At 38.5% G+C, this 25,507-nt stretch overlaps 1 protein-coding gene across 2 annotated transcripts; it reads right to left on the bottom strand.

Annotated features, from left to right (window-relative positions):
* Positions 1 to 11: 11 nt before the first annotated feature.
* LOC132820536 (ubiquitin-like protein 3) lies at positions 12 to 25,299 on the bottom strand. 2 transcript variants are annotated; one of them, XR_009645202.1, is made up of 6 exons: positions 24,648 to 25,299; positions 17,182 to 17,290; positions 13,109 to 13,195; positions 11,933 to 12,010; positions 10,446 to 10,556; positions 12 to 88 (listed from the first exon to the last, which is right to left on the bottom strand). XR_009645202.1 is itself a non-coding variant. In XM_060832779.1 (5 exons), the coding sequence occupies exons 1-5, from the start codon at positions 24,669 to 24,671 to the stop codon at positions 10,504 to 10,506; spliced, it is 351 nt and encodes a 116-aa protein (XP_060688762.1). In that variant the 5' UTR covers positions 24,672 to 25,299; the 3' UTR covers positions 3,610 to 10,503. The 2 variants fall into 2 exon arrangements, 1 of the variants encoding a protein (XP_060688762.1); XM_060832779.1 differs by lacking the exon at positions 12 to 88 and having other exon boundaries at positions 3,610 to 10,556.
* Between the last annotated feature and the right edge of the window lie 208 nt (positions 25,300 to 25,507).

The following is a 25,507-nucleotide window of genomic DNA, read 5'->3' as shown; positions in this document are numbered from 1 at the left end:
TTAGTGGATATGGTGAACAATAGAAGATGCCATTGCTCATAATAACCAAACTTCAATGCGTCTCGCGGATACAGCTTGCCAGATGAACCTGGAGTTGAACAAGAAAAAAAATTACTTTTGAAGATAAATGTCTAAGTAGACTGGGGCTGAACTGACAAATATTCTTTGTATATAATATGAAGATATGACAACTGTAGCACTGATACAATGACCAACAGATGCAAAAGCAGTGTGATGAGTTATTAGATTCAACCACCATTTGCCAAAATTCTTGGCCAATTTATCATTCAAGCAAGCAACTGACTGATCTTACCTCCATATCTATGTTTTAATCTTTGTATTCTCAGTAACAGCCATATCACACTTTCACTTGGTATTTTCCAGCAATAGTTGCAAAATAAAGTTTTCTTCAGACCAAGGCTCTGCTGATGGTTATTTTTACATTAGAGCAAAAGAGAAATTTGAAAAGATAGCTAAAGGAACTATCCCAGTTCTCCATTCAAGACCACTAACTGGTGTGGTTGTGACATTCTCTCAGAGTTGCCAACAGGACAAAGAAATATTATAACCATTAGAACTTTTCTATAAATAACACAAACTTAAATCACAATATCTTCATAAATTATTTAAATAAAATATTTACAATGCATTACGCAACAGCTTCGTCCTTTCTCCCCTGATACGCATGGAGGAGGAAATACTTATACATTGCCAAACTATCAATCTCTAAATAGATTCAGGGCAGAATCTTAAATGGGTTTGTGCAACCTGTATCGTTGAGACACAGACAGAATCAGACAGGATGTCAGATGAGGCCCATCTGAACACCAGGGGCATCAAGCTTCATCTTTTATGCCTTTGATGGGTGGTGATGTGATTTGATTGCTAGGCTGTGGCAAGTTGCCAATTAAAGGGGATTACTGCTTGTTAAATACCTTACTAAGGGCCCAATTCACCTAATATTTAGCTTTCAAAAACTTGCCACATAACAAGTAGGGTAGATATCAAAAATATTGACATGGAAACTTGGCGAATTCAGCTAGCCATTTGCTCTGAATAACCTCCATGTTGAACACAGGGCATCAATATCTCAGGGCACACTCCTTGGAGACCAGCCATATTCACCTCATGTCCATGTCCACTGGCAGTCAACATGAGTTAGCCTGTAAGAAGGCATGACACATGGCATACCACTGATCCACTGTACTTCAATGTTGCACATTGGGGTATACAGATAACTAACATTTCAATGATATAGTGTGCTCTCAGGGACACACAACCAGCTCATAGACTTGCTCTTCTCTTACTGTCAGTGATCATTCATTCAGGATGCTTACATCATCGCTGCCTTGCATTGCCTTTTCTTGCCTGGTCTTTGTGCACTTTTCCACTCAGTCTAAAACTACCGGGCTTATATTACTTTGTACTGAACATCATGGCAAGGCCAAAGGCAGTGAGGTTGTCATGATAATCATCAGGTATCAGGCAAGTTACCCCTCTTTCACTTGAATGAAGGCGAAGTATAAAAGGGCCATGAAATGTGTGGTACAGCTTTTACTTTCAGTACAGGCAGGGAGATGTGCTGAGCTACTGATTAGGCAACACTGGAAGCATTTAGGTTTTGAGATGTTGGTTTGGGGGGGGGGGGGGGGGGTAAGAACACAGGAGGGAAGATATTGCAGGCAAATTTTCTGATTATGCAAAGATATAAAGGAAAACAAGTTCTGAGGACTCAAACACAGTCTGCCAAGAGACATAGAACATTCAAGTGAGTACAGACTTGGAATATAACTTGAGAAAACATGAATTGTTCTACTTAGACAAGACCAGAAAAGCTGATTATTTACATAGAGAGTTTACACAGCCAAGGAATCCAGGTGTCCTTTTATACAGATGAGAAGTTACTCTGCAGATATAGTAAATAAGTAAAAATGGCACAGAATAGCAAACGTATTAGGAGCCTTCATCAAAATAACTACAAAAGCTGAACAAAATTCAGAGTTTCTGTCTTACCAAGCCAGCCTCACGCCAATCCACAGCCCAAGCTATTCAGAAAATTCTGCTTGCAAATGGACAGCAGTATCAATTTCACAGTTGCTGAAGTAATCCATAACATTCTAAAAAAAAACTTGAGCATTTTAGGTTGCAGATCTGCATCTTTGCCAAGAATTAGGCAGTTCATCCCAGAGCCATGCCCTATCTGTGGACCAAGTTTCACTGAAATTAATTTTGAAAATTAAGTTACAAAAAAAGAATTATATTTCTTAAAATCTAGCTATTTTTAGAGATTAAAAATCTCTAAAATCTGACATTATAGTTCACTACCACGACCTGAGCAGAAACAAATTTCAGATCACCAAAATTGGAAAACTTAGAAATACAGTACAGAAAAGATGCCAAGGTGAAGTTATTCTGGGAAAATTGAGGCAGCAGGCCAGAGAGGGTGTAAGGAGTCTGGGGAAAGTTTAGTTGGCGGTGTGAGACAAGTATAGAGTATGTTTAAAACTTACTCAGGAATTAAGACTATATACTTAATAATAACTTTTCTTGAGTAATAATTTACTTAATTTCATTGGCACAAACTGAAGTCTCTACATAGTGGAGACTTTCAGAGGCATCCTATCGCAATATTTTTTATTTCAAAAAAATATACTTTATTCATAAAGATATTTTTGTATACATATTTAGTCACTCAAGCAGTTTGATTCTCTACAGTAGCATATGAAGGAACAAACAAACATTGGAATTTGGTGCAGTTGCTACCAAAGCATTCCTGATGAAGGGCTTATGCTCGAAACGTCAAATTCCCTATTCCTGAGATGCTGCCCGGCCTGCTGTGCTTTGACCAGCAACACATTTTCAGCTGTGATCTCCAGCATCTGCAGACCTCATTTTTTACTACCAAAGCATAGTGAGGAAACACCACCATCTGGTGTCCTTCTGCCAAAGCAAATGGAGTTATTGAATGTTCTCGGTGCCTAAAATATATATATATATATATGTAAATGTAACCTTGCACAAGTAAGAGATGCCTAAGAATTGCCTATCATAAAATTTTTATAGGTAATTTCTTCAGAACGTGTTATGATGGAGATCCCACAAGGTACCCATACAAACTCCTATGGTGGCATGACTGTCTGGGTGGCAAAAAAATCTGTCCCTTTATGTAAAATTTTAACTGCAGCAATAAAATTATTGAAGGTTGTGAGAATGGAAAAGCAATGAAAAACTACTGAGATGAGCATTTTCATAAAATATTTTGAGTCCAACATGACTCTTTCAAGGAAGAGTAAATATGGTCTAAAACCATCAAATGTTTCTCTATCCACAGATGCCACCAGGCCTGCTGAGTTTCTCCAGCAGTCGTTGGTTTTATTTCAGATCTCCAGCATTTTAGATATGTAAATATGTAAGGTTAATAAGTCGTATAAACTGTTATTCCTGGTTGGTCTAGGAATGTAACCTACACACAGGGCTGAAGGTGACTGGTATAAGAAAGGAGTTCATTGAACAGCCAGGATAAAAAGGAAAGCCCTCAGGCTGTTTCTGCAAAACAGCAAAGAGAGTCTATCCAGAGAAACGAACAAAAAAAAAAGTAGTAAAACAGATAGCAGGACTCAAAAACAAAAATCACAAGATCAAAACAGAGGCTATTATGCATCTGGTCATCCAGACCTTGACACAGCTGGTAAAATTCACATTAACTATAAGTCACTTCGCAGGTTTATGGGCAAGTGATTGGACACCTTAATAAACTTAAGCTGGCTTTGTCTCAAAGTGGATCCACGTCAACATATGCCAGAAAAAGGTCAAATTCTCCATATCCTTACATGGATATTAGTTTTTGAGATAGGTGTTTTCAGACAGAGAAGCACACAGGGACAAACATTTGGCCATATAGGGCTTTATCTTGTTGTGCCAGCATTGGTCATCCTTAGCTGCCCTGCGAAAGTGTGATGGGGCTGCCTTTTTAAAATGCCATCAGTGCTGTGTGTGTGCTGCAGAAGGCCTGCAACAGTAACATTGGCCAGGGAACATGTGTTGAAGAGGCAGACAACTGAAAGCTCAGGGACATTTTTGTGGGCAATGTAGGTATGCTGCAAAGCAGTCACCTAGTCTGTGTTTTGCTTCCCCAAATGGAGACATTACATTGTAAGCAGCGAATAGGGTTTTAATTTTATCTAAGTACAGGCAAATTACTGCTTCACCTACAAAGTATGTCTAAGGCTTTGGATGGTGAGAAGGGAGTCAGTAAACACATATTACTCCTTTGGCAATTGCAGAGAGCGAGGGGAGATGTTGGGAATGGAGAAGTGGACTGAGTGTCCTGGAAGGAATGGCCCCTGCAGAATGCTGACAAGAGAGGGAAGGGGAAGGGGTGCCTGGTTGGAGGTGACAGAAATGGCACTTAAAGTCTATTGGATGCAGAGGCTGGTGGGGTGGTGAGGACTGGGGGAGCCTGAAGGAGGGAAGGAAAAATATTAAAAAAAAGGCAAAAAAGTGTGGGAGGTGGGCACTTAGACACGTTTGGCCCATGAATCACAGTAGCAATTAAGTAGTAGGTGGCATTAGCAGAACAGATACAACAGAAGACTGGGAGAAGGGTTGGAGTCTTTAACGGAAGAAGGTTGTGAGGATACATACTGCTGCTCCTGAATGTCAGTGGTGGAGAATGAAAATGGTACTAATCAAGTACATTGCTTTGTCCTGGAATGGTCAGTGTTGTTAGAGCCATACTCATTCAGGCATGTGGGGATTATTCCCCAACACTCCTGACCTGGGCTTTTAAGAATTTGGACAGGCTTTGGGGAGTTAGGAGGCAGTTTACCCAGTGCAGCATTCCCAGCTTGACATGTTCTTGTACCCACAATATTTACATGTTGAGTCCAGTCAGTTTCTGCTCAATGTCCAGAATGATGATTTCTACCTCAGACAGGAGACCTACATACAAGTTACACCTGCTTCAGAAGTGTGCAATTACAGCACTGAACAGGTTGATTAGAAAATATCTAGCCAGAGGGCCAAAAGTGTTGTGGTACAGCAGCTGTACCTCTTTCCAGACTAGGAGGCTCAGGTTCAAGTCCTACCAATTGCAGAGCATATCTACTTTGAAGAACTCCTGCAAAGATGTTCTGGAGCAAAGATAACCCTGAACAATACTCACTTTAATCTTTAAGTTTAGACTATGTACAACAATCCAACTTTGAATTCAACATTTGACTTGGGCAAGAGCCACCATAATACATCTGGAAGGAAGATAAGGATATAAAATATATCTAAAATTATAACATTTTTAAATGTAGAAGAAGGATCTTTGTATGCAGGCATGAAAATGTCAGCATGTTGTACCTTAATGTGGATGTGGTAGGGTGTGGATGGAGGGAGAAGAGTTTGGGTGGGGTAATGTTAAGCTTGTACAAGATCTAAGTTAGGGTACATTACAATATTGCACACTTTTATAGACTTGTTATGGTGTTGTACCAAAAGAAAAAAAAAGTGCAGCTTAGATTCAGTTGTGCAAATGCTGGTATAAGCTCAAACCAGAACAATGAACTGCAATAATAATTTCATTCTTTTCCTGTCTCATTTAGTGTTTATCCAATCCACTAAGTTATCAGCACACACAGTTTCAATTCCACATACAAATAATCATCAAGGGCAGTATTCACATACATAATATAACTCTTGGGAGAAAAAAGTGCCAGATAATAAAAGATGATAAAATGACCTGAAAAATATTGAGAGATTTTATTCTTCAGTGATTCAGCTAATTAAGGCAATTAGAAACTGAGCCATACAAAGCACACTGGTGCCATGTTTGACACGTCGCCATTAGTTAATCACATTTGATATAGTATAGCAACCACGCTTACACTCCAGTTAAACTGGAAATTGCACATATTGGACACCAGCAAGGATAGATTACTCTCAGCTTTGGTGACTATCATGATCTTTGACTTACAATCAAAAATCTGGTAGAGAAAGAAAAAATTAACTAACCAAAAATGTGCAAGTTTGTGCAACAGTATGTCTGAAACCAGAAGCTTCAAGTATCAACATACAACAGTATAGGTACACACAATTTACCGGAAGTTCTACGCTGGTTATATTTTCTTTAAATTTTTCATACAGTTAAGCAAATTCAAATGTTTAAGATTTTTTAACAGCAGGCAAATCCAATTCATCTACAGAAGTATTAACACATACCTGTACACCTGTCAAATCATAATTATTAAAAGCCATACATTAATTAGTTTATTATACAATAATTCTTTCCCCAAGTCATTGTGCATCAGTAATTTTGAACTATAGAAATGGAAAGAACTTCAATATCTCAATGCCTTAAAAAATTGACACTTCATAGACCATTGTTAAGAGAAAGTGTTCAAATATGCAGCTTTTATAATCTATTTTCCATTTATTAATTGCTGCTGCAGAGTTTGCATTAACAAAGCATCTTGTTTTTAAGAGCCATGACCATGATTTAACTGGATCGGTGTATTTTGAGTCAGATGGAAGAATGCTGAACAAACAATCCTAAATTTAATAAGTAATGAATATACATGGATCAATAATAGTCCAATTGGATCAAGAGTATACAAACAAAAAAAGCTCAATTTGCTTTCTCTCAGAATCTGATGAAGTGTGCACATCAGCATATTTTTATTTTCAGACCCCAAACATTTACAGTTTTCACTTTATGCAATCATAGGATTCAGGCTTTGCTGGCAAGGTCAGATGTTGGTACCCATCCTGTATGCACTTAAGGTGGTTCTGGTGAAAAGTCCAGCTGAACTGTGGTGGACTTCACAATCCCAGTCTCCTGTACAATGGGAAAGATCAGATACCAAAAACACAGACTTGCCCTTCCCTCACTGAAAAGTGCATCAGAAACTGTATGATTCAATTCAGACAGATTGGCTGACTGTCCTATACAACTCAAAGATGAACATTTCCTACAGTGATTAAGACAACTCATTACAAAAATCAAATCATTTTCAAACAAAACAGTTGCACCATAAAAAAGGTTGGCAACCTAGACAGAGTGCAATTCCACTATGAATTTAGTAAGATGTGAAGCAGTTTCTGCTTTATATTGATAGCATTATAAACATGGACTCAGGGTTTAAAATCAACTCTGCAAAGTACTCCAGGATATCTAACTCTGCGTTTAGGAATGAGTTCAAGCACTGAATTCAAGATGATACATTTCACATCAAAGTGAAAAGACTTCTCACATACTACAGCTGTAGTACAAACATATTTTTAAGACTGGTACCAACTATTAAATATTTCAATTGCATCACCACTGATGCAAAAGTGGTATAACAATTTTTGTATTTAAGCTCAAATTAAAACTGAAGCAACTATCTAGTAAATGGGTAGATTTGGTGACAGGATGCAGAAGGGAAGTGAGAAATAAGGATTTTTTTGACAAGTCCTATGTTACCATATTTGACTTTTTTTTTTAAAATCACTCAGGTTAACTGCTTCTGTTATGAATAGCAAGACTCAATCTGGGGGCTGATTTGTTGACAGATTCCAACAAAACTACTGTTGGAATGGTAAATATGGAATCAGGTTAGCAAAGATTAGAAATTAACTTCAGCAGCATGTAATGGTTTTTCCATAAGTATCAAATACAAGCAGATAATTTAAATAACTTCCCCAAAATGTGGAATTCACTTTCCCTTTCATGTCAAATGGATCACCACTTGTAAATGTTGCAGCATTTGTAAACAAACAGATTTATTGAGTAACTAGCATGAGTCAGATCTACAGTTTTATTTAGAGATGTTAATTTTGAATCTATTTTTAAAATATGGAACAGGATCTAGTTACAGCAATGCAGTTATTAATTTCTGCATGGGATAGGAGAGTTGCCAAGGCCTGCATTTTTTGCTGATCCCTACTGCTCTTGAAGAATTTGTTGGTGAGTTGTCACCTTGAACAGTTACAGACCAAGCAGCGAAGGTAATCTCTGTTGTAATAGAGAATGTTTCAGTACTTCAATTATCACCACCCTTTCATCATCACTGAGTCAAAGTCACAATATGATGGGAATTGAAAGGAAACTCAGAATTCCCATGTACCTACTGCATGTTTTCCTCTAGATGACAGATTCCACTGAGATTTTCTACCAAATGCCAGACATCACTATTGCATTATTCAGTTGTAAGTAGTAGTTTTTATTTTAAGGCAGTTGGAATTAGAAACTGAGAACAAGTGCAGTTCTAAACAACACTTGAGAATCTCAACACCATCCAAAACAAAGTCACCTCCATGACTGGCAACCAATCCACTACCTTAAAACTCATTCCCTCTACCACCAGCACACATTAGCAGCAGCCTAAAAATGCACTGCAGCAACTCATGAAAAAGGTCCTTAGATAACCTTTTCCAAACTTGTGACCCCTCCACTTAGAACAAGGGCAGTAGGTACAGAGAAACACTCACCATTCTGACTTGGAACTATTATCACTGTTCCTTCACAACACCAAGTCAAAATCCTAGAATTCTCTCTTTAACAGCACCTAGATCAGATGAACTGTAGCAACTATAGATGGCAGCTGAACACCACCTTATCATAAAAACAATTTTTTTAAAAAGGGACAGACAATAAATGCTGGTATTGCATTTATTATAACAAAGTTGTGTCAGACATCATTTGGAGCACTATTCTGAGCACTAATCTATGCAAAAGTTACTTTGGCACCAAAAAAGGTACACCACGAATCCACTGGAATGATACCAGGACTTAAAGAGTTAAATAAAACTATATTTGCGTTTTTGACATGAGTTGAGGGGTAATCTAGTCAAGTAGTTTTAAAAACCAAAAGTTAGTTAAGGTATCGAGGGTGGGGGGGGCATGTAGCCTAGACTAAATGGGCATAGTTTTTCAAATTACAGATGGACTGTTTAAAGTCAGGAAGCACTTTTCCACCAGGAAACAAATGAAAAAAGAAATCACAAAGAAATAAAATCTATTTCCCAAAAGTTTATGGGTACTGCATCAGTTGAAATCACCAAGAATGAGACCAATAATAATTTCTAACAGAAGTTTAAGGAATGGGTAAAAGGTATGTAAAATAGATTAGAGGTAGAAATCAATCAATCAGTCTCAGTCTGAATGAATAGTGGAAGAGAAGGGGATCAAAAATGACACTTGCATATATGATACAGGTTGCACAAAACTGAGGCTAAGCTGCCTAGCTGCATGGACCAAATAAAACCTCGTTTCAATCCCTTGATAGGAAATATGTAATAAGAGCCTGCAGGTAAAGTGGTTCATCAAATATCCGGAATGCTGCGATGCAGGTTCAAACTCATTCAAGCTTCTGAATGAGACAGTTTGTGCAGGAGAGAAAACAGAAAAACAAATCTTTTGACAGGCAAAATAGCAGCAATTTCATCCTATTGTAAGAAGTAACAGTAGCTCTTTTTTTAAAAAAAACGTCAGACACACTAACTACAATCTAGAAAAGCAATATTTTTGAAAACTTCATTAAACATTGAGTGGCTTCACATGATAGACCAATCCAAAGTTGAAAGTCCTTCTGTATTGTGTAGGTAAGAGTATTATTAATAAAAAGGCTTGACATTACTCTATAGTGCTCACATCCACTTTTAAAAAAAAACAAAAAGAACCCAATACAAAAAGGACATGCTGAAACAAGTGAAAAAGATCTGCTTATGGACATTTTCACCACAGATAAACATTACACTGGGAAAACAGAATACCCTCAACCAAGGTGACTTATTGCAGAAACCCCTCCCCTTTAAAAAGGCTGGAGATAGCATCATAATTTATACTTAGATTTGTTAGAAGTTTTACCTAAAGCAGCCAAAAGCCATCTCAGTATGTCTGAATCAAGGAGGAGAAAAAAAACTGGCAGCTCGGGTTACCTTAATTATCATTAGTGATGCTGTTTGTAAAGTGCTTGACCAGACATCAAGTAATAACATGATCAAGCTCAGCTGTGATGTCTAGTGGTCAAATAGCCCATTGATACATAGTGTCAAGACATATGCATAAGAAAGTCTCTAGGACAAGGCACCAGAGAAGGGGTTACACGCATGGAGCTGTGTTCAAAAAGAGATTAATGCTTCCAGAATGGAAGGGAATAAAATTGGAAATATCCAAACTATGATTTAGAAAAAAATTTTTTAAAAAGTTAAATTGTTAGAAAATAAAAATTATAAATGGAAAGATTTGGCTCCCATGTAATTGCCACTTCTCTGTAGCAGGAGCACTCCGTAACTTTCTGTAGGAGTAGTTAAGTTCTTCCCAGACTGTTCTGCCTTGGCAGGATACAAATCCTTTGTGTAATACCACAGTAGAATTCTGTGCAATAATGAGGAATACTCTCAAGTTGGTTAGCAACAACTTGCCAGTCAGTTACATCGCAATCTTTTGAATGGGAAGATTCCAAGATAATGCTCACAAATGCTATAAAAAGGTCTTCTTTTGATTTGTAGCCATGCTGAAAAGGCAAGCAGGCCTCACAAAATCATACAGCAATTGCTTTCTCCAGTCTTCTCCCGATTTCTTTGACCTGAACAAAAAACAAAATAAAATCTCTAATTAAAAATAGAAAAGATGGCCAATAGACAATAATTTTAACCTTACTATTAAAGGTGCAATTTTTCAGTTTTCCTAAGAACCTATTTGGTTAGATAATGCTTTGGTGATTAATAAAAAGGACATTAAAGCTTCTTCACCTTTCTTTTACCCTCTGTATCGATTTCAATAGCCTAATGGGTAAATGGAAATTGCAGTAGTGAATTGCGAGTCTCAACTTCCAGATTTCTAGTCTGTCCTGACATACCCAATCAGAATGTTAAGTTGGCCTAGATGTTATGAAATGCAAAGAGATGAAACAGGAGGTCACAGAGAAGACAACTTGGGTTGGGGGGGGGGGGGGTTGGAGAAGAGCAGGCAAAAAGAATTAGGAACAGGAGTAGGGCATATGGCCCCTTCAGCCTGCACCACCATTCAAAAGGATCATGGCTGATCTGACATTCTTCATACTTTATATGAACTAACTAATTTGACCAAGGCAATATACTATTTCAAGACACACATTCCAGAAGAACACCAAGAGACTAGCAGCCGAGTAGATTTTGCCCTTCCTAAAACTATCCTATTTCTGGATATTTTTAAATTGGGAAAGAAGATCCTGCTGTTGTAGGTACACATGTCTATTTTAACATTATTTACCATGTAGTGACAATGATGGACATGAAAAGTTTTATTCAAGCTTTGTCTGGAGTAGTAAAATGTCATTTACAGCAAAATACACAATCATATTATGTACATTCTCCTCCAATCCTGACATAATACTTCAACTAGGCCAACTGACTACACAATAACTTCTTCTCCTCAAATACTGTTAACCTTCCCAAACCCTCACATAGACACACTGAGAAAGTTACGTGATTGTTTCTCCGTTGAAAAATGAAACAGCTTGCTGGAAGCTAAGTACCTAGGTAACACTGAGCCACTCAGACCAGGACGTGCAGATGCAAATGCCAAAGTAGGATAACTGTTGCAATGGCTTGAAGCAGACAGACAGTCAGGATTTCTACTACCTCTAATCTAGTGAACACATTTGACAAGGACACAAGTGTGGGTACCGAGCAACAGCAGCTTATAGCTTCAACATAGTATTCTCCATAGTTGAGCAATCTGTGAACCTCGTAGATGAGGCTTAAACATAAAGAGTAATTATTTGAATCATGTACCAGACAACTGTCGGTATCCTGGAATCATACCTCATCAGGAATCCTGCTTTTAGACGAACAAAAATTAAGAAAAAGGACTTATTGTTGTTAAATTTAATTATTCTACTGTATAAAAAGTGTGGGGAAGAAGTATGTAACTAATTCAATCATGTCAGCCGAGTACACACATTGCATGACTCAACTTTACCTTGGGAGTTGGGTTCTGGTAATGTCTCTCTGGCAACTAAGTGCATCACTGTCATCCTTCCAGGAGGAAGCTTCAGAGCTTTGAAAGAAGGGACATTAGTTTTCAGAGTATATTCGCATAACAGATATGCACAAAACTGAAAGTGATCATGCAAATTCAGTTGGAAGGTAGGATTTCAGAAAGATAAAAAGGGATATGCACTTTGATTCTGGGATGAGACAAGTAATGCTCTTTAGGTACATGCTCTGAAAGCCTTTAGATTTTCATCATATTTATCAATTATTTGGAGTAAGTGAGAATATACTGAATTGTACGGATAGGAATCGAAAGTTACATACAGACACAAGAAAAATTTGGACACAGGACAAGATCATCCAGTTTGTTTTTATTCCCCTCCTTGCGTTTGGACTATTTATTCAAGGTGATGCAAAATTACAAACTGTGGAAAAAACAAACCCATTCAATACTTGTATACACAAATCTTTAAAGTCAATCATATAAATTTAAGAAACTTCTGGTCAGTACCGCAAGATGGCTTAGATATAAGAGAGACAATAGGTTTCAGTTGTATGGAGTTTTACAGTGGGTACAATACAAATTAATCAGAATGACAGCCAGGTTTAATGAATTAAAATAATTTGCATACAGTTTGCTTGCATTTCCAGGAGTTTAAAGATCAACTGTGATCGAGACATTATGCTTATAAAGTTTATAAGGAACTTGTAGCATAGATACACAGAATATTTCCTCTGGTGGGGAAAAAACAGAATATAAAATTTTAAAATTACAGCCAGGCCATTCAAGAGCAAAATCAGAAACTTCTGCAAATAAAGGCATACTGTTCTCATCCCACAAAAGACTGTGGATGTTAGATCAACTAAAACTTTCAACATTGAGATTGATACATTTTGTCAAATCAATATCAGTGGATACATAATAAAGATAGGTAGAGAAACTGAGGTACAAATCAACCATGATTAAATGAAAACTCAAGGTGTTGATTAACATACTCACTAAGAGAATATACAGTAAACATGCATCAATGTGATTATCCTCGTTCAGAGACTGAATACATTCTATTTACGATTTCTATTAAAATTAATGCAGGAGCAACACATTGCCCGAACTTATCAAAATTTTTCATTTCTAAAATATTCCACATAATTTGGAACTTACCCCCCAAGGTAACATTTCCATGTAAAAACCTTCCTTGGTAAATGAGCCGGAGAATGCTGGGGCTATTAACTTGTTCTTCATCCCAGTCTGAAAGTAGTGATGAAAAATGTTACTTGCAATTGAAAAATAAACATCTCAAAAAGTATTCTTTCTGCATACAATACTGCATTCAATACTTAACACTGGAGTTAAGTGCCATTTGAAAATGGAGACCAAAGCAGCAAAATCCAAAACAATGCATTCAGTAAATGTCAGGGCAAGCACAAAACTTCCTCCCAGATTTCACTGAAATCTGACTCAAACTTTCACAACAGAGGAAACAGGGACAGAGGAAGGAAAACAAATATCGTCACAAAGGAAAAAGATTTGGCAAACAACTCAGTTGGAGGAACAATAATTTTTAAAACACAAGCAGCGGAAAGAAAAACGGTGTGGTGATCAATAAGGAGACATGGCATAAAAATGTTGAACAGCATGCTTTTTGAAATAAAAAAAAGTGTAGGCAATGGCTCGTGGTATTAAATCACTGGACTGTTAATCCAGAGACCCAGTAATGTTCTGGGGACCCAGGTTCAAATCCTTCATGGTAAATTGTGTAAATGGAATTCAGTACATATTTGGAATCAAGAGTGTAATCGTGGCTATGAATCGATTGTTGATTGTCAGAAATCTCCATCTGGTTCACTAATGTCTTTTAGGGAAGGAAACTGCCATCTTTACTTGGTCTGGTCTACATGTGACTCTAGACCCACAGCAAATGTGGTTGACTCTCAACGGCCCTCTGGGTAATTAGGGATAGGCAACAAATGCTGGCGTAGCCAGCAATGCTCTCATCCTGTCAACAAAAAAAAACTGATTTTCCAGTACAATTATTAACCAAGGCTATAGTAAGATCCCAAGTTTAATTATTTCTTAAATCATTTCGGAATGACCCTGGGTATTAACAAAGTGTTGGTAGGACTCAAACTTCTGTTAAGCTGTTTCTTTCCAATAATACTCTGTGATATGTTTCTCATTGTTGATAAAGGGCTCTTGCCTGAAATGTCAATTCTCCTACTCCTCGGATGCAGCCTGACCTGCTGTGCATTTCCAGCACCACACACAACTGTGACACATTTCTCGTCCATGTGCACACATGAACCAAAAAGCCACATTCATTATATATGTAAAGAACGAGCACTGAATTTTTTTTCTGCCTTCAAGAGTGTGCATGATGAGCTTGACAATCAACTCAACACAAATAGATATGCAATTCTATTTTACTCTTTATGGAAACCCAACTTCTATTAACAGGTAAACAGCTCTGGGGAAATCACAGTAGTTATCAGTGGCTGACACCACCAGAAAAGATCAGGATGTGTGTAAATTTGGAGCGTACTTTGTGGCAGAGAGCTAGAAATTCTCTATTTGATCAGTTTCTTACACAATATACAAAACAAGATTCATTCAGGTGTCTGTTATGTGATCTGAAAAATCCATCTCTACATTCGAGAGACCTGCTACTGAGAATTCCACATGGACTTTATTTGCCTGAAAACAGACAATACAAAATCCAATGGAGATTAGAAAAGTAAAATGCCAACAACTGGTTTAGTAATTCCAATCTCCAAACCTACACAGGAATACACATTCAATCATTGAAATCAGTAGTTTCAGAACAGAATACCAAGTTAAGTCTTCCAGTGTTCAAGAATGAATCCACCTTTTGCCTTTGTCGAGATCCCCATGGGGAAACCATAACTAAAACAATAAAATTTACAGTATATCCACTTAAAATGACTATGTTGTCAACAGTATCACGCTTAAATCTTACTTTAATTATTGGGCTGGATATGTGTTAAACAGGAATTAATGGGCAAGTGATACTTCAATTAAAATAAATTTCACTTTAAAAAATGAATATAGTAATCCCTTACACAACAACTCACATTACTGCAGACTTGTTGCACTACATTGCTACACAGTTCCAGGATATGCTGTTCCTCATTCATTGAGGGCAGAACAAGAATCCAATATTAGCAGAGCTTTCACCTCCGTTTCACAAGCACGATCATTATCAGCAAGGCATACTTCTACAAATCTTCTCTCCCTTAAGATTACGTTGGTTTATTTTTCTAGACCTGCTTTTAAAATTCATTCACAGAATGTGGGTGCCAATGGCTAAACCAGCAGTCATTGCTCATCCCTAAGTTGGCCAGAGGGCAGTTGAGAGTCAACCATATTGCTAGGGATCTTGAGTCCCATGCAGGTCAGAACAGATGAGGACATCAGTGAGCCAGATGTGTTTCCCAACAATCGACAATGGTTATTAAAAAGCAGTCAGTAGATTCTTAATTCTCAGGATATTTTAATTAAATGTAAATTCCACCATCTGCCATGGTGAGATACAAACCTGGTTCCCCAAACCATTAGCTTAGTTTCTGAATTAAATAGTCTAGTCATTGTCTCCCCAGCTAATAACATCTGTTTAAAAATAGGAGAGTCATGTTATAACTGCAGAGTATTGTTGAGACTGCACCTAGAGTACTGTGTACAGCTTGACATCTGGATTTAAAAGATGTACAATATTGGAGATAGTTCAAAAGAGATTCATTAGGCTGATCAGAAACAAAAGCAGAATTTACTGAAAACTCAGCAGGTCTGGCAATATCTGAAGAGAAAGTAGATGTTTTGGGTCCAACTGACCCTCTTTCAGAACAGACCCAAAAGATTAACTGCTTCCTCTGTACAGATGCTGCCAGACCTGCTGAGTTTTTCCAGCAGTTTCTGCTTTGGGTTTCCAGCATCAGCAGTTGTGCGCTTTTTCTCCATATCAAGCTGATGCTAGAGATGAAGGGATTGACTTATCAAGAACAGCTGAACAAGTCAGGCCCTCAGAAGATTAACAGGTGGTGATCTTATTGAAACATACGAGATTCTAAGGAGGTTTGACAGCTTAAAAGCTGAGAAGTTTCCACTCATGGGGGAAAATCTTGATATAGAGGACGTACACACATTCCCACCTATCCCGGATAACCACTCCATTGCTTAACAAGAATCTTTATCCTACCTTAAAAATATTCAAGGCTTCGACCATATTTTAAAGAATTTGAGTTCCAAAGACTCAATCCTCAGAAAACAAACATTTTGCTTTATCTATTCAAAATATCCTCTCAATTCTACCACATCAAGACCACTCAGGATTTTAAATTAACTTGGACTCTAAACTCCAACGGATATGAGCCTCGTCTATCTAACTTGTTCACAAGACAACCTGGCCATTTCAGGTATTAATTTTATAATCTCTCTCTGAATTGCTTCCAAAGTATTAACATTATTTCTTATATGATGAAACCAATACCATATACAGTACTCCAGATGTGGTTTAATCATTGCCATGTATAACTTAAGCATAGCCTCCAATTTTTGTATTAAACTCCCTTCATTGTATATAATAACATTCTACTAGCTTCCTGAAAAGGAGTCTTAAATCATTACTAAAAGCTAACTGCAATTTCTAATATTTTATAAGTCTGTCTAAAGAGTGAATAAATTGAAGCTAACCTTTCAATGGGATTCTTACACTAGGATATTCATGGTTACATTCAGGACTTCTCTCAAAATCTGTAAATTTCTACCTCCTAAATCTTGAAATACATCAATCTACATTCTCACCTGACTACATTATTTTGGATTATGACACATTTAAACATCTCTCTTTCTTTGAATCTCAGAATTATGGAAATCTTTAGTCTAAGGAGGTTTTGCCTTTTCCTTTGTGAAACCCAAATGTAATGTCACCAAACCAGCATTTTCTGATTTATTCTGCCTGCTCTATCAATTAGTTATAACCGAGATTTTCAACAATGGCACTTCAGTTTGGTTGCTTCGCTTGAAAATATGAATACAAAAATCAAAATTCTGAACCAAAAAACTGCATTAAAACTATGTCAAAAGTAATGAATTAATTGATTTCTAGTTTTGCTTCCATGGTTCAGGATTTCATCCCAAGTTAGAATCAACCTGCGAAAAGGTTTCCCTGGAAATTTGATACATATTATCACAAATACCTGCAAAATACCTAGAACACTCACCCATGGGCCAGTTTTCATAGACATATTTGGCAATATCTGCAGCAGAATCATTTGGTGAAAACATGAACTCTTGTGTCTTCCCACTAACTAGAATAAGGCGCAGGTTTATCTGCAGGGAACAGAAATGACAGAAAAAAGTGAAACTGTGGCTAAATACAGAACAAAGACTAATATCCAGTACAGCTCAAAGGAATTTTCCTCTTAGACCACAGGAGCCTGTAAGTCTCAAAACATTTCAGCAAGATTCATCTTGGACAAAACTGTGACCAGCAGAAAAATGAAATCAATTCTCAGACAGCTCAGAGCACACAATTGCACTGCGAATTACACAGCTAAGTTGTACAAAATGGTCATTTCAGCTACAATGTTAGCTAATCTGTGGATGATGTAGTTAGCTTACAATTGTTTTCACTGGAGTGAGCTATGAATCGACGATAATGGGGATGGGGTCTAGAAAAGGAGATAGAGAAGCAAGCCTTACTATTTCAATTACTGTGTGTTGGTAGCCATTGGAAATGTGTATTTATAGATGACAGGAAAAGAGAAGAATCAGCCATAACACTTCCCAGCACAGCAGTTAAGTAACCTGCTAATATGTCTTAAATGGCAACTAACTAGCAGTTAGTTCTGCATATGCCAGTGACAAGAAAAAGAAAATCATACCTTGAGAAAAAAGAAAAAAGTATTTTTATGAGCAGTGTCTAAGTACAATCACAATAGATTTTCTAGACAAAACTACATTCAAATGAATGCTTGCACTTTTTAAAAATAAACTTTTTAAAACATGGCTTGAGAAAAAACACTCAGATGACATGGCCATTGTTAATTATAGGAAAAACTGAGTGCTTATAAAATATTAACATTTTGTATAGCATTCTGCTGAAAACAAAGAATACTAGAGGGCTTACAAAAAAAAAGCTTTTTGATCCTTGTAATTATAAAAGTGACCAATGTTAGTGTGGAACTAAAAAAAACTTAAAGATATATAAAAAAAAGACAAAGGCTGTTTGGTTGCATGCATTTGGTTACCTTGTGTTTTTTTTAATTTGTTCATGAAATGGAGTCTTGCTGACACTGGGGGAACACTTCTGCCTTAGTTGTCAGTGAAGGTGGTGCACTGCCTTCTTAAACCACTGCAGTTCATTTGGTGTAGTAAATCCATTATACCATTTGGGAATCCCAGGATTCTGGCCTAGCGATATAGCTGGAGAAGGTTGTGGCAGAGGAAGACCTGGTGAAAATGTCCTGGAATATAGGTGACTAACTTCAAACCATAATCATCCTTTGTGCCACAAATGTCTTCATCCAATTTCCACTTTTGCTTAAACTTTTTCATGCCACACTTAGTCATGTGCAACCTTAATGTCAAGGACAGTCACTCTCACCTCACCTCTGGAATTCAGCTTCTTTGACAGTGTTTAGACCAAGATTATACGGAGGTCAAGAGCTTAGTGGCGCTAGTGGAACTCAAACTGGACATCAGTGAGCAGGTTATTTCTGAGTATGTGCTGCTTGGTAACACCAATGATGATAATTTTCATCACTTTACTGATAAGTGACAGTGAGAGGGTGGTAAATGGGTGGATATATTTGTTTGAGAGAGATCACACACAGGACACTCCTGGGCAATTATCCATATTGAAAAATGTGTTTCTGGAAAAGCACAGCAGGTCAGGCAGCATCAAAAGAGCAGGAGAATTGATGTTTCAGGCATAAGCCCTTCTTCTGCCCCATTCCTGAAGAAGGGCTTATGCCCGAAACGTCGATTCTCCTGCTCCTTTGATGCTGCCTGACCTGCTGCGCTTTTCCAGCAACACATTTTTCAGCTCTGATCTCCAGCATCTGCAGTCCTCACTTTCTCCCAATTATCCATATGGTCAGGTAGATGCCCAGGTGTTGTAGCTGTACTGGAACAGCTTGGCAGAGTTGTAGTACGTTTAGAAGCTCCACATGGAGTGTATCAAATTGGGTGAAGACTGGTACGTGATACTGTGGATGTCTGGAGGCAGGGATGGAACATCTGTTTAGTCCTTCTGACCAAAAAGTTTGCCACAAATGCTTCAGCCTTATGTTTTGCACTAAGGTGTTTGACTCTCCCATTACAGAGGATGGAATGTTTGTGGAGTCTCCTCCTGTTTAGTTGTTCACCATGCACTACTGGATGTAATGGAACAGGAGAGCTTAAACCTGTTCTATTGGTTGTAGAAATCACATATCTGCCATTCACTTCCTGCTTATGCTAGTTGCCACGCTAATCACCCCGACACGTGGCTTCAATAGGTAGACACCTTATTTTTAGGTATGCTGCAACTTGCATGCCCTGGTTCTTCACTGAACCAGGGTTGATAACTTGATTATATTGGTAGAATAGGGAAGGTGCTGTGTAAGGCATTGCAGATTATGTTGGAGGACAGCTCTGCTGCTGACAGCATAGAGCAACTTGTGGGCACCCAGTCTTGAGTTGCTTGGTCGCATCAATGTCTATCCCATTTAGCAGAATCTTAGAACCATACCACAGAATGGAATGGATTCTCAATTTAAAGGCAAAACTTCATCACCACAAGGGCTGTGCTTTGGTCACTCTTACCAATACTGACATGCATTTGTGGCAGCCAGAACGTTAAGAGGTTAAGTTTGTTCTTTTTTGTTAGCTCCCTCACCACCTGCCACAAATCGAGCCTAGTACAAAGTCAAATATTAGTATTGCTGCCGAGCCTTTCTTGATGGTGGAATTTGAAACCCCCATTGGTACACCCAGTGTTTCCTCCAAGTGATATTCAACGTGGAGGAGTTACCGATTCAAAGGCTGAGAGAGGATGGTATGTGTTATTTAGTATGAGGTTTCCTTGTTGTGGTTCTGCTCACTGAGCTGGAAATTTGTGTTGCAGACGTTTTGTCCCCCATCTACGCGACATCCTCAATGCTTGGGATCCTCCTATGAAGTGCTTCTGTGTTGTTTCCTCCGGCATTTATAGTGCCGACAACCAGAAGCGGCAGAGACAAACTACTATAAATGCCGGAGGAAACAACACAGAAGCGCTTCACAGGAGGATCCCAAGCACTGAGGATGTCACCTAAACAGGGGACAAAACGTCTGCAACACATTCCCAGCTCGGCGAACAGAACCACAACAACAAGCACCCGAGCTACAAATCTTCTCACAAACTCGGAATGAGGTGTTTTATCTGGTTCCACAAGACAACATGCCATCCAGAATCAATGTTGTGGAAAACCACCATCTCTGCTTGGTCTGTCCTACAGACATGACAACATAATCCAGGGATGGTGAAGGTAGTGTATGGGACATTGTTTGTAAAATATATGATTCTGTGAACATGATTATTCCTTGACTAGTCTGACAGTCAATTCTCCCAATTTAGCTGCCAGTCCCCTCTCAATGTTAGTAATGGACATTGTTGGGTTGACAGGGCTGTACTTGTCATTGTCTTCTTCAGTGCCTAGGTAGATGCCAAGTGGTCCATCAAGTTTCATTTTATCTTTAGAAACTTTATCACGATTGTTAAGAGTATACCACATTAGTCATGTGTCACAGGAGTCACATTACTCCCTTCTAAAAAAAAGAAGAGTGAACCAGACAAGTTTTTCCAACAATTGACAATGATTTCTTAATTCCAGTTTTTTTAAAAATTGAATTCCAATTTATCTGTCATGGTGGAATTTGAACCTACGTCTCTAGATTAATAGTAAAAAATGAGGTCTGCAGATGCTGGAGATCACAGCTGCAAATGTGTTGCTGGTCAAAGCACAGCAGGTTAGGCAGCATCTCAGGAATAGATTAATAGTCTAGTGATAATACCACTAGCCATCACCTTCCCATTATTTTTAACACTAAAAATCAAGGCATTGGATGCTACAGTAAAAAAAAATGCAGAAATTCAATCAGCAGCACCAGTTACATCGTAAAGACATCACCCTCCTCCTCACTTTAGTGTTAGACGTTTGGTATAAAGAGTACAAAAGGGTGACAATGAGAAAAATAGAAAGAAAAGAAAAATGCAAGGAAAGTATGGATTAGAAGTTATACAGCCAAGCAACTGACTGGTGCCACTGACTACGGACAACCACAAAAGCAAAAATATCTGGAAACAATAGGTACAAGCAAAGTCAGAGTTCATTCCATTGGTCCTTGCAGAGCCATCTGTTACAGCCAGACAAGGGATACTCTCAGACTGGAACACAATCGGAATGAAAAACGTCAGCTGCAATAAATGAAGAAACACAGCTAGCATTTCAATTAAAAGTAATATTAAACTACACAAACACACTCTAGCACTAACAAATCGAGCTGTAGTCGGTTAAAATGTGGCCGATACAGACTCGTCTGATGCATGCAATGATGCTTGCACTTCCAGTGTTGGCTGCAACATCAAGTGTTGATAGTATTCACATTCAGAATTAAATTACTGAAAGATCAAAGCACAACATTCCCCTCAATTTGGCAATCTCACTTTCAATTACATAAACAAATGATAATTTTGCATCATTTATATATGCTGGATTAAATATTTTATGAACTATTGCTATACATAAACCTCTCTATTGATACCATTACATGAATAAAGGTCCTTCTGTGCAGAATGCAAAATGTAAGTGAGAAGCCACGTAATGGTACACGGTCACAAATCAGTCTGCAGAAGAGGGATGAAATGCTGACAAAACGACAAATGTCACAATTTAATTAATAATATGGACAATATGATGGCTAAGGAAATTAAAATGCTCATTAACAGAACTGATCCACTTTGAGATGGATGATCAAAAACATTAAAATACACAAAACCTGAAATGTTATGAATGACCAACTGGTGAGTCCCCACACACCAATCACCTCTCCCCCACCCCCAAGAATACCAGTAAATATTCTAATCAAAGTCACTGACATTGTTGTAGTGTCTGGAAAGTTGCCCTTCAAAAGAAGTCAGACAAAATAGTCCCATTACCCATGATAATACTTTTAGTAAAAGAAATATGGGGGTATTCCTGGTTATAGATGACATCACAAGTATAATTTTAATATAGATTAGAATCTTTGTTGTAGTTGCAATTGAACAAAAAAGGAGAACACAAGAAAGGTGATAAATTTGGATTGTGTCAGAATAAAAGACAGCGATACTGTAGCTTCCAACTGGCATAGCTGAACTACTCATTAAAGTCCACAGCATGTACAAATAAGACTTCTAACCTTTAAATTTAAAAATTTAGATACTCTGGAAGAAGGTCTGCTCACAAAGCCTAATGTTTTATTGTAATCTGATCCAAAGTTAAATATCAGACTTGCACACTTAATCAAATCGGACGAAACAGAGAAAAGAAAATGATTAAATCTCGTGTCTACAGTGCTGAAATTGAGAGCTCCCTCTTCAGCATTACTATTTGTTTATTACGTTAGCAATCAGAAGCTGCTGGAAAACTGGTTATAAGCATGACATTCTTTACTACTTTAAATGTATCCCTCATTATACTATAAAAGGCAATGATTAATAATGAATTCAGCAACCACAGTTTTATAAATCTTGCAAGGACATTTGCCATCAATGACAGAGATTCAGTGCTTTAATTTCACCTTGCAAAATGATTTATAGCTGCTGGCCAGTATTCCGAGAGCTCTTGCTATCCTCGGTGCATCTTCCAAATGCTATTCAAAATGTGGGGTACAGTACTAATTGATCACCCAGAGGTTGCCTTGCCCACATCTGACCCAATTCCACAAGATATAATGGGGTCTGGAATCAGTGGTGCAGACTTCCAGGGCCACACCTGACTGACTGCATGTTACCACCAGTAAGGCAAGACATACCAAGGGATGATAATATATGCAACTGGCATTTGGCAGACAAGTGTGATTCGGACAGTTATGACCATGACAGACTTTTGCTCAGCTCTGAAAACTCGCTAAACTTTGGCACAAGTTGCTAGAGATGTGAATAAAGTGGTTTCTGTGGCATCTGATAGTCTACACATGCTTCTGTGTCCAAATCAAATGCCAAGGTTGGTGCATAGTTTCTAAATTACACTTAGTCTCATGTCCCCAGATCCTGTCCACTGCTGGAATTGTGATGGATATATTCTCACTTCCTTGGATAGCAGCTGGACTAAAAAATCAAGTTCAGCGTCATAAATAACAGCCAACTAGATCGATATACCATTTCAGTGGCAGCAGCTTATATCATTTACAAGATGCATGCAGCAACACACCATGGCTCCTCCAACAGCACAATCCAAACGTGCAGTGCTTTGACCAGCTATATCAATTATGGGATCACTTAGTTCTATTCCTAGCATTTTTCTTCTATTGTTTAGCATGCACGGTAGCCTTATGCTGGGATTCATTAGTTTAGTGCACCATGCTGTTCCTGACTTCTCTCATATTCACCCCGAACTATAATTGGATCCATTGTTTGATGGTAATGGCAGAGTGAAGGTTATAGTTTGGGAATTTTGCTGTTGTTGACAAGACTCAAATTCCCAGTTTTGAGCTGCTAGATCTACTTGGAATCTGTTTCATTTAGTACAATGCCACAAAACACTATCTTCAGTGGAAAGACAGGAACTCTTACTAATACCATCATGGACAGGTGCATCTGTAACACGTAAAACAGCGAGGACAAGATCACTAGCTGGCTTTCTCACCTCTGCCACAGGGGCGAGTGTAGCAGCCATTTTTTTATGATTTAGCCAGTTTGGTTAGACTAAAGAGTTACACAGCATCTGGTGTTATGGTAGATTGTCTTTGTTAACCTCTGTACTACATATAAGTAATATTCAACATTGAAGAGCATACTTTTATCAGGTAGGACAGTAGTTGATCAGCCTCAGAGGAAGAAAGAAATTGCCTATTATATCATCCTATACTCTGCTTTCAAACAAACAGTTACCAATCATTCAATTCTACAAGATCACCATCTCCCTTAGGCAAAAAAGTGAGGACTGCAGATGCTGGAGATCAGAGCTGAAAAGTGTGCTGCTGGAAAAGCACAGCAGGTCAAACAGCATCAAAGGAGCAGGAGAATCAACATTTCAGGCATAAGCCCTTCTTCAGGAATGAAGGGCTTATGCCCAAAACGTCAATTCTCCTGCTCCTTTGATGCTGCCTGGCCTGCTGCAATCTCCCTTAGGCCCACACATTTCCTGTGATACCATACTCCTTGCTCAACACCTAATCAGGAAAACTTCCAAATTTCATTGCTGAACAAAACCTGGAAGCAAAACTGTTTTCATCATCACACGTTTATTACTGAATCCATCTTCCTCTCCAGATGGTGTCAAACACTGGAATAATGCACACAAACTCAAAAGTTGCAGATTATTTGCACGAGCTACTCTTGAACTATTTCAACATCATTAGCATCTTCAAACAACAAACCAAAGTACAAGGTTATCAAATCTGCAAATAGAAACTTGTGACAATTAGTAAACCAAGTTAAATTCTATAAACAGCAACTCACCTTATCAACAGATGTAGAAGCCATGCTGGAGACGTTTGCTAAATGTAGCACCCAATATCTGTGATATTTTTCTTTGGAGGGAGGGGAATGGCGAGAAGACGAGTGCCCTTAATCGGAGCAGGGAGAGCCCTCCAGGATCGGAAGAGTCCAGCCGTGGGAAGAGACAGAAGAAGCCGCAGCCTCCTGCGGTCCCTCACTCTGAAAGGCCAATTTGTGGGCAGGTGCTCTGCCTTGACATTGGGAACAACCTGCCGACCGCCACCGGGAATTCCCAGATTTCGATCTCCTCCTTTTACAGTAAGTGGCGTTGTCAGTGAATTTCGAACAACACTTTATCATTAGGTCCTAGTGTAAGGAGGAGGGTGGGGGTGGGAGGGGGAGGGGGAGGGGGGTCGGCCTGGGGACGGGTCCTACCGCATCCCGCACTGGTACAAGCCCCTTCCTCAGCCTGGCCTTCCTGCTGTCCCCGAGCCCGAGCCGGGAAACACCCTCTCACCAATTCATCCTGATCACAAAACCTATCCGCACAACTAATCAGAATTAGGTTTAAACCCGTTCACCCTCTATGTTCAGAGAACTGCAGATGAGCCATGACCACAGCTTCACCTTCACTCGGGATTATAGCCGGCACCCAGCAACATGGCGGCCGGAAGCCACGTGTCAGTTCAGCCTGCATTGGCATTCTGGGAGTTGTAGTTTATTTTCCCTGAACTCCAATACTGTCAGAGTTTAATATTAAAGTTAAAAATCACACAACACCAGGACTATCATCTGGTGTTGTGGGACTTTTAACTTTGTCCACCCCAGTCCAACACCAGCACCTTCAAGTCAGAGATTAATATGATTCGAACCGAAGGACT

The sequence above is a fragment of the Hemiscyllium ocellatum genome, chromosome 11 (assembly GCF_020745735.1).
Source record: "Hemiscyllium ocellatum isolate sHemOce1 chromosome 11, sHemOce1.pat.X.cur, whole genome shotgun sequence".
Taxonomy (NCBI): Eukaryota; Metazoa; Chordata; class Chondrichthyes; order Orectolobiformes; family Hemiscylliidae; genus Hemiscyllium; species Hemiscyllium ocellatum.
The sequence above is the reverse complement of the archived record's forward strand: the minus strand, read 5'-3'. Positions and strand labels throughout refer to the sequence as shown.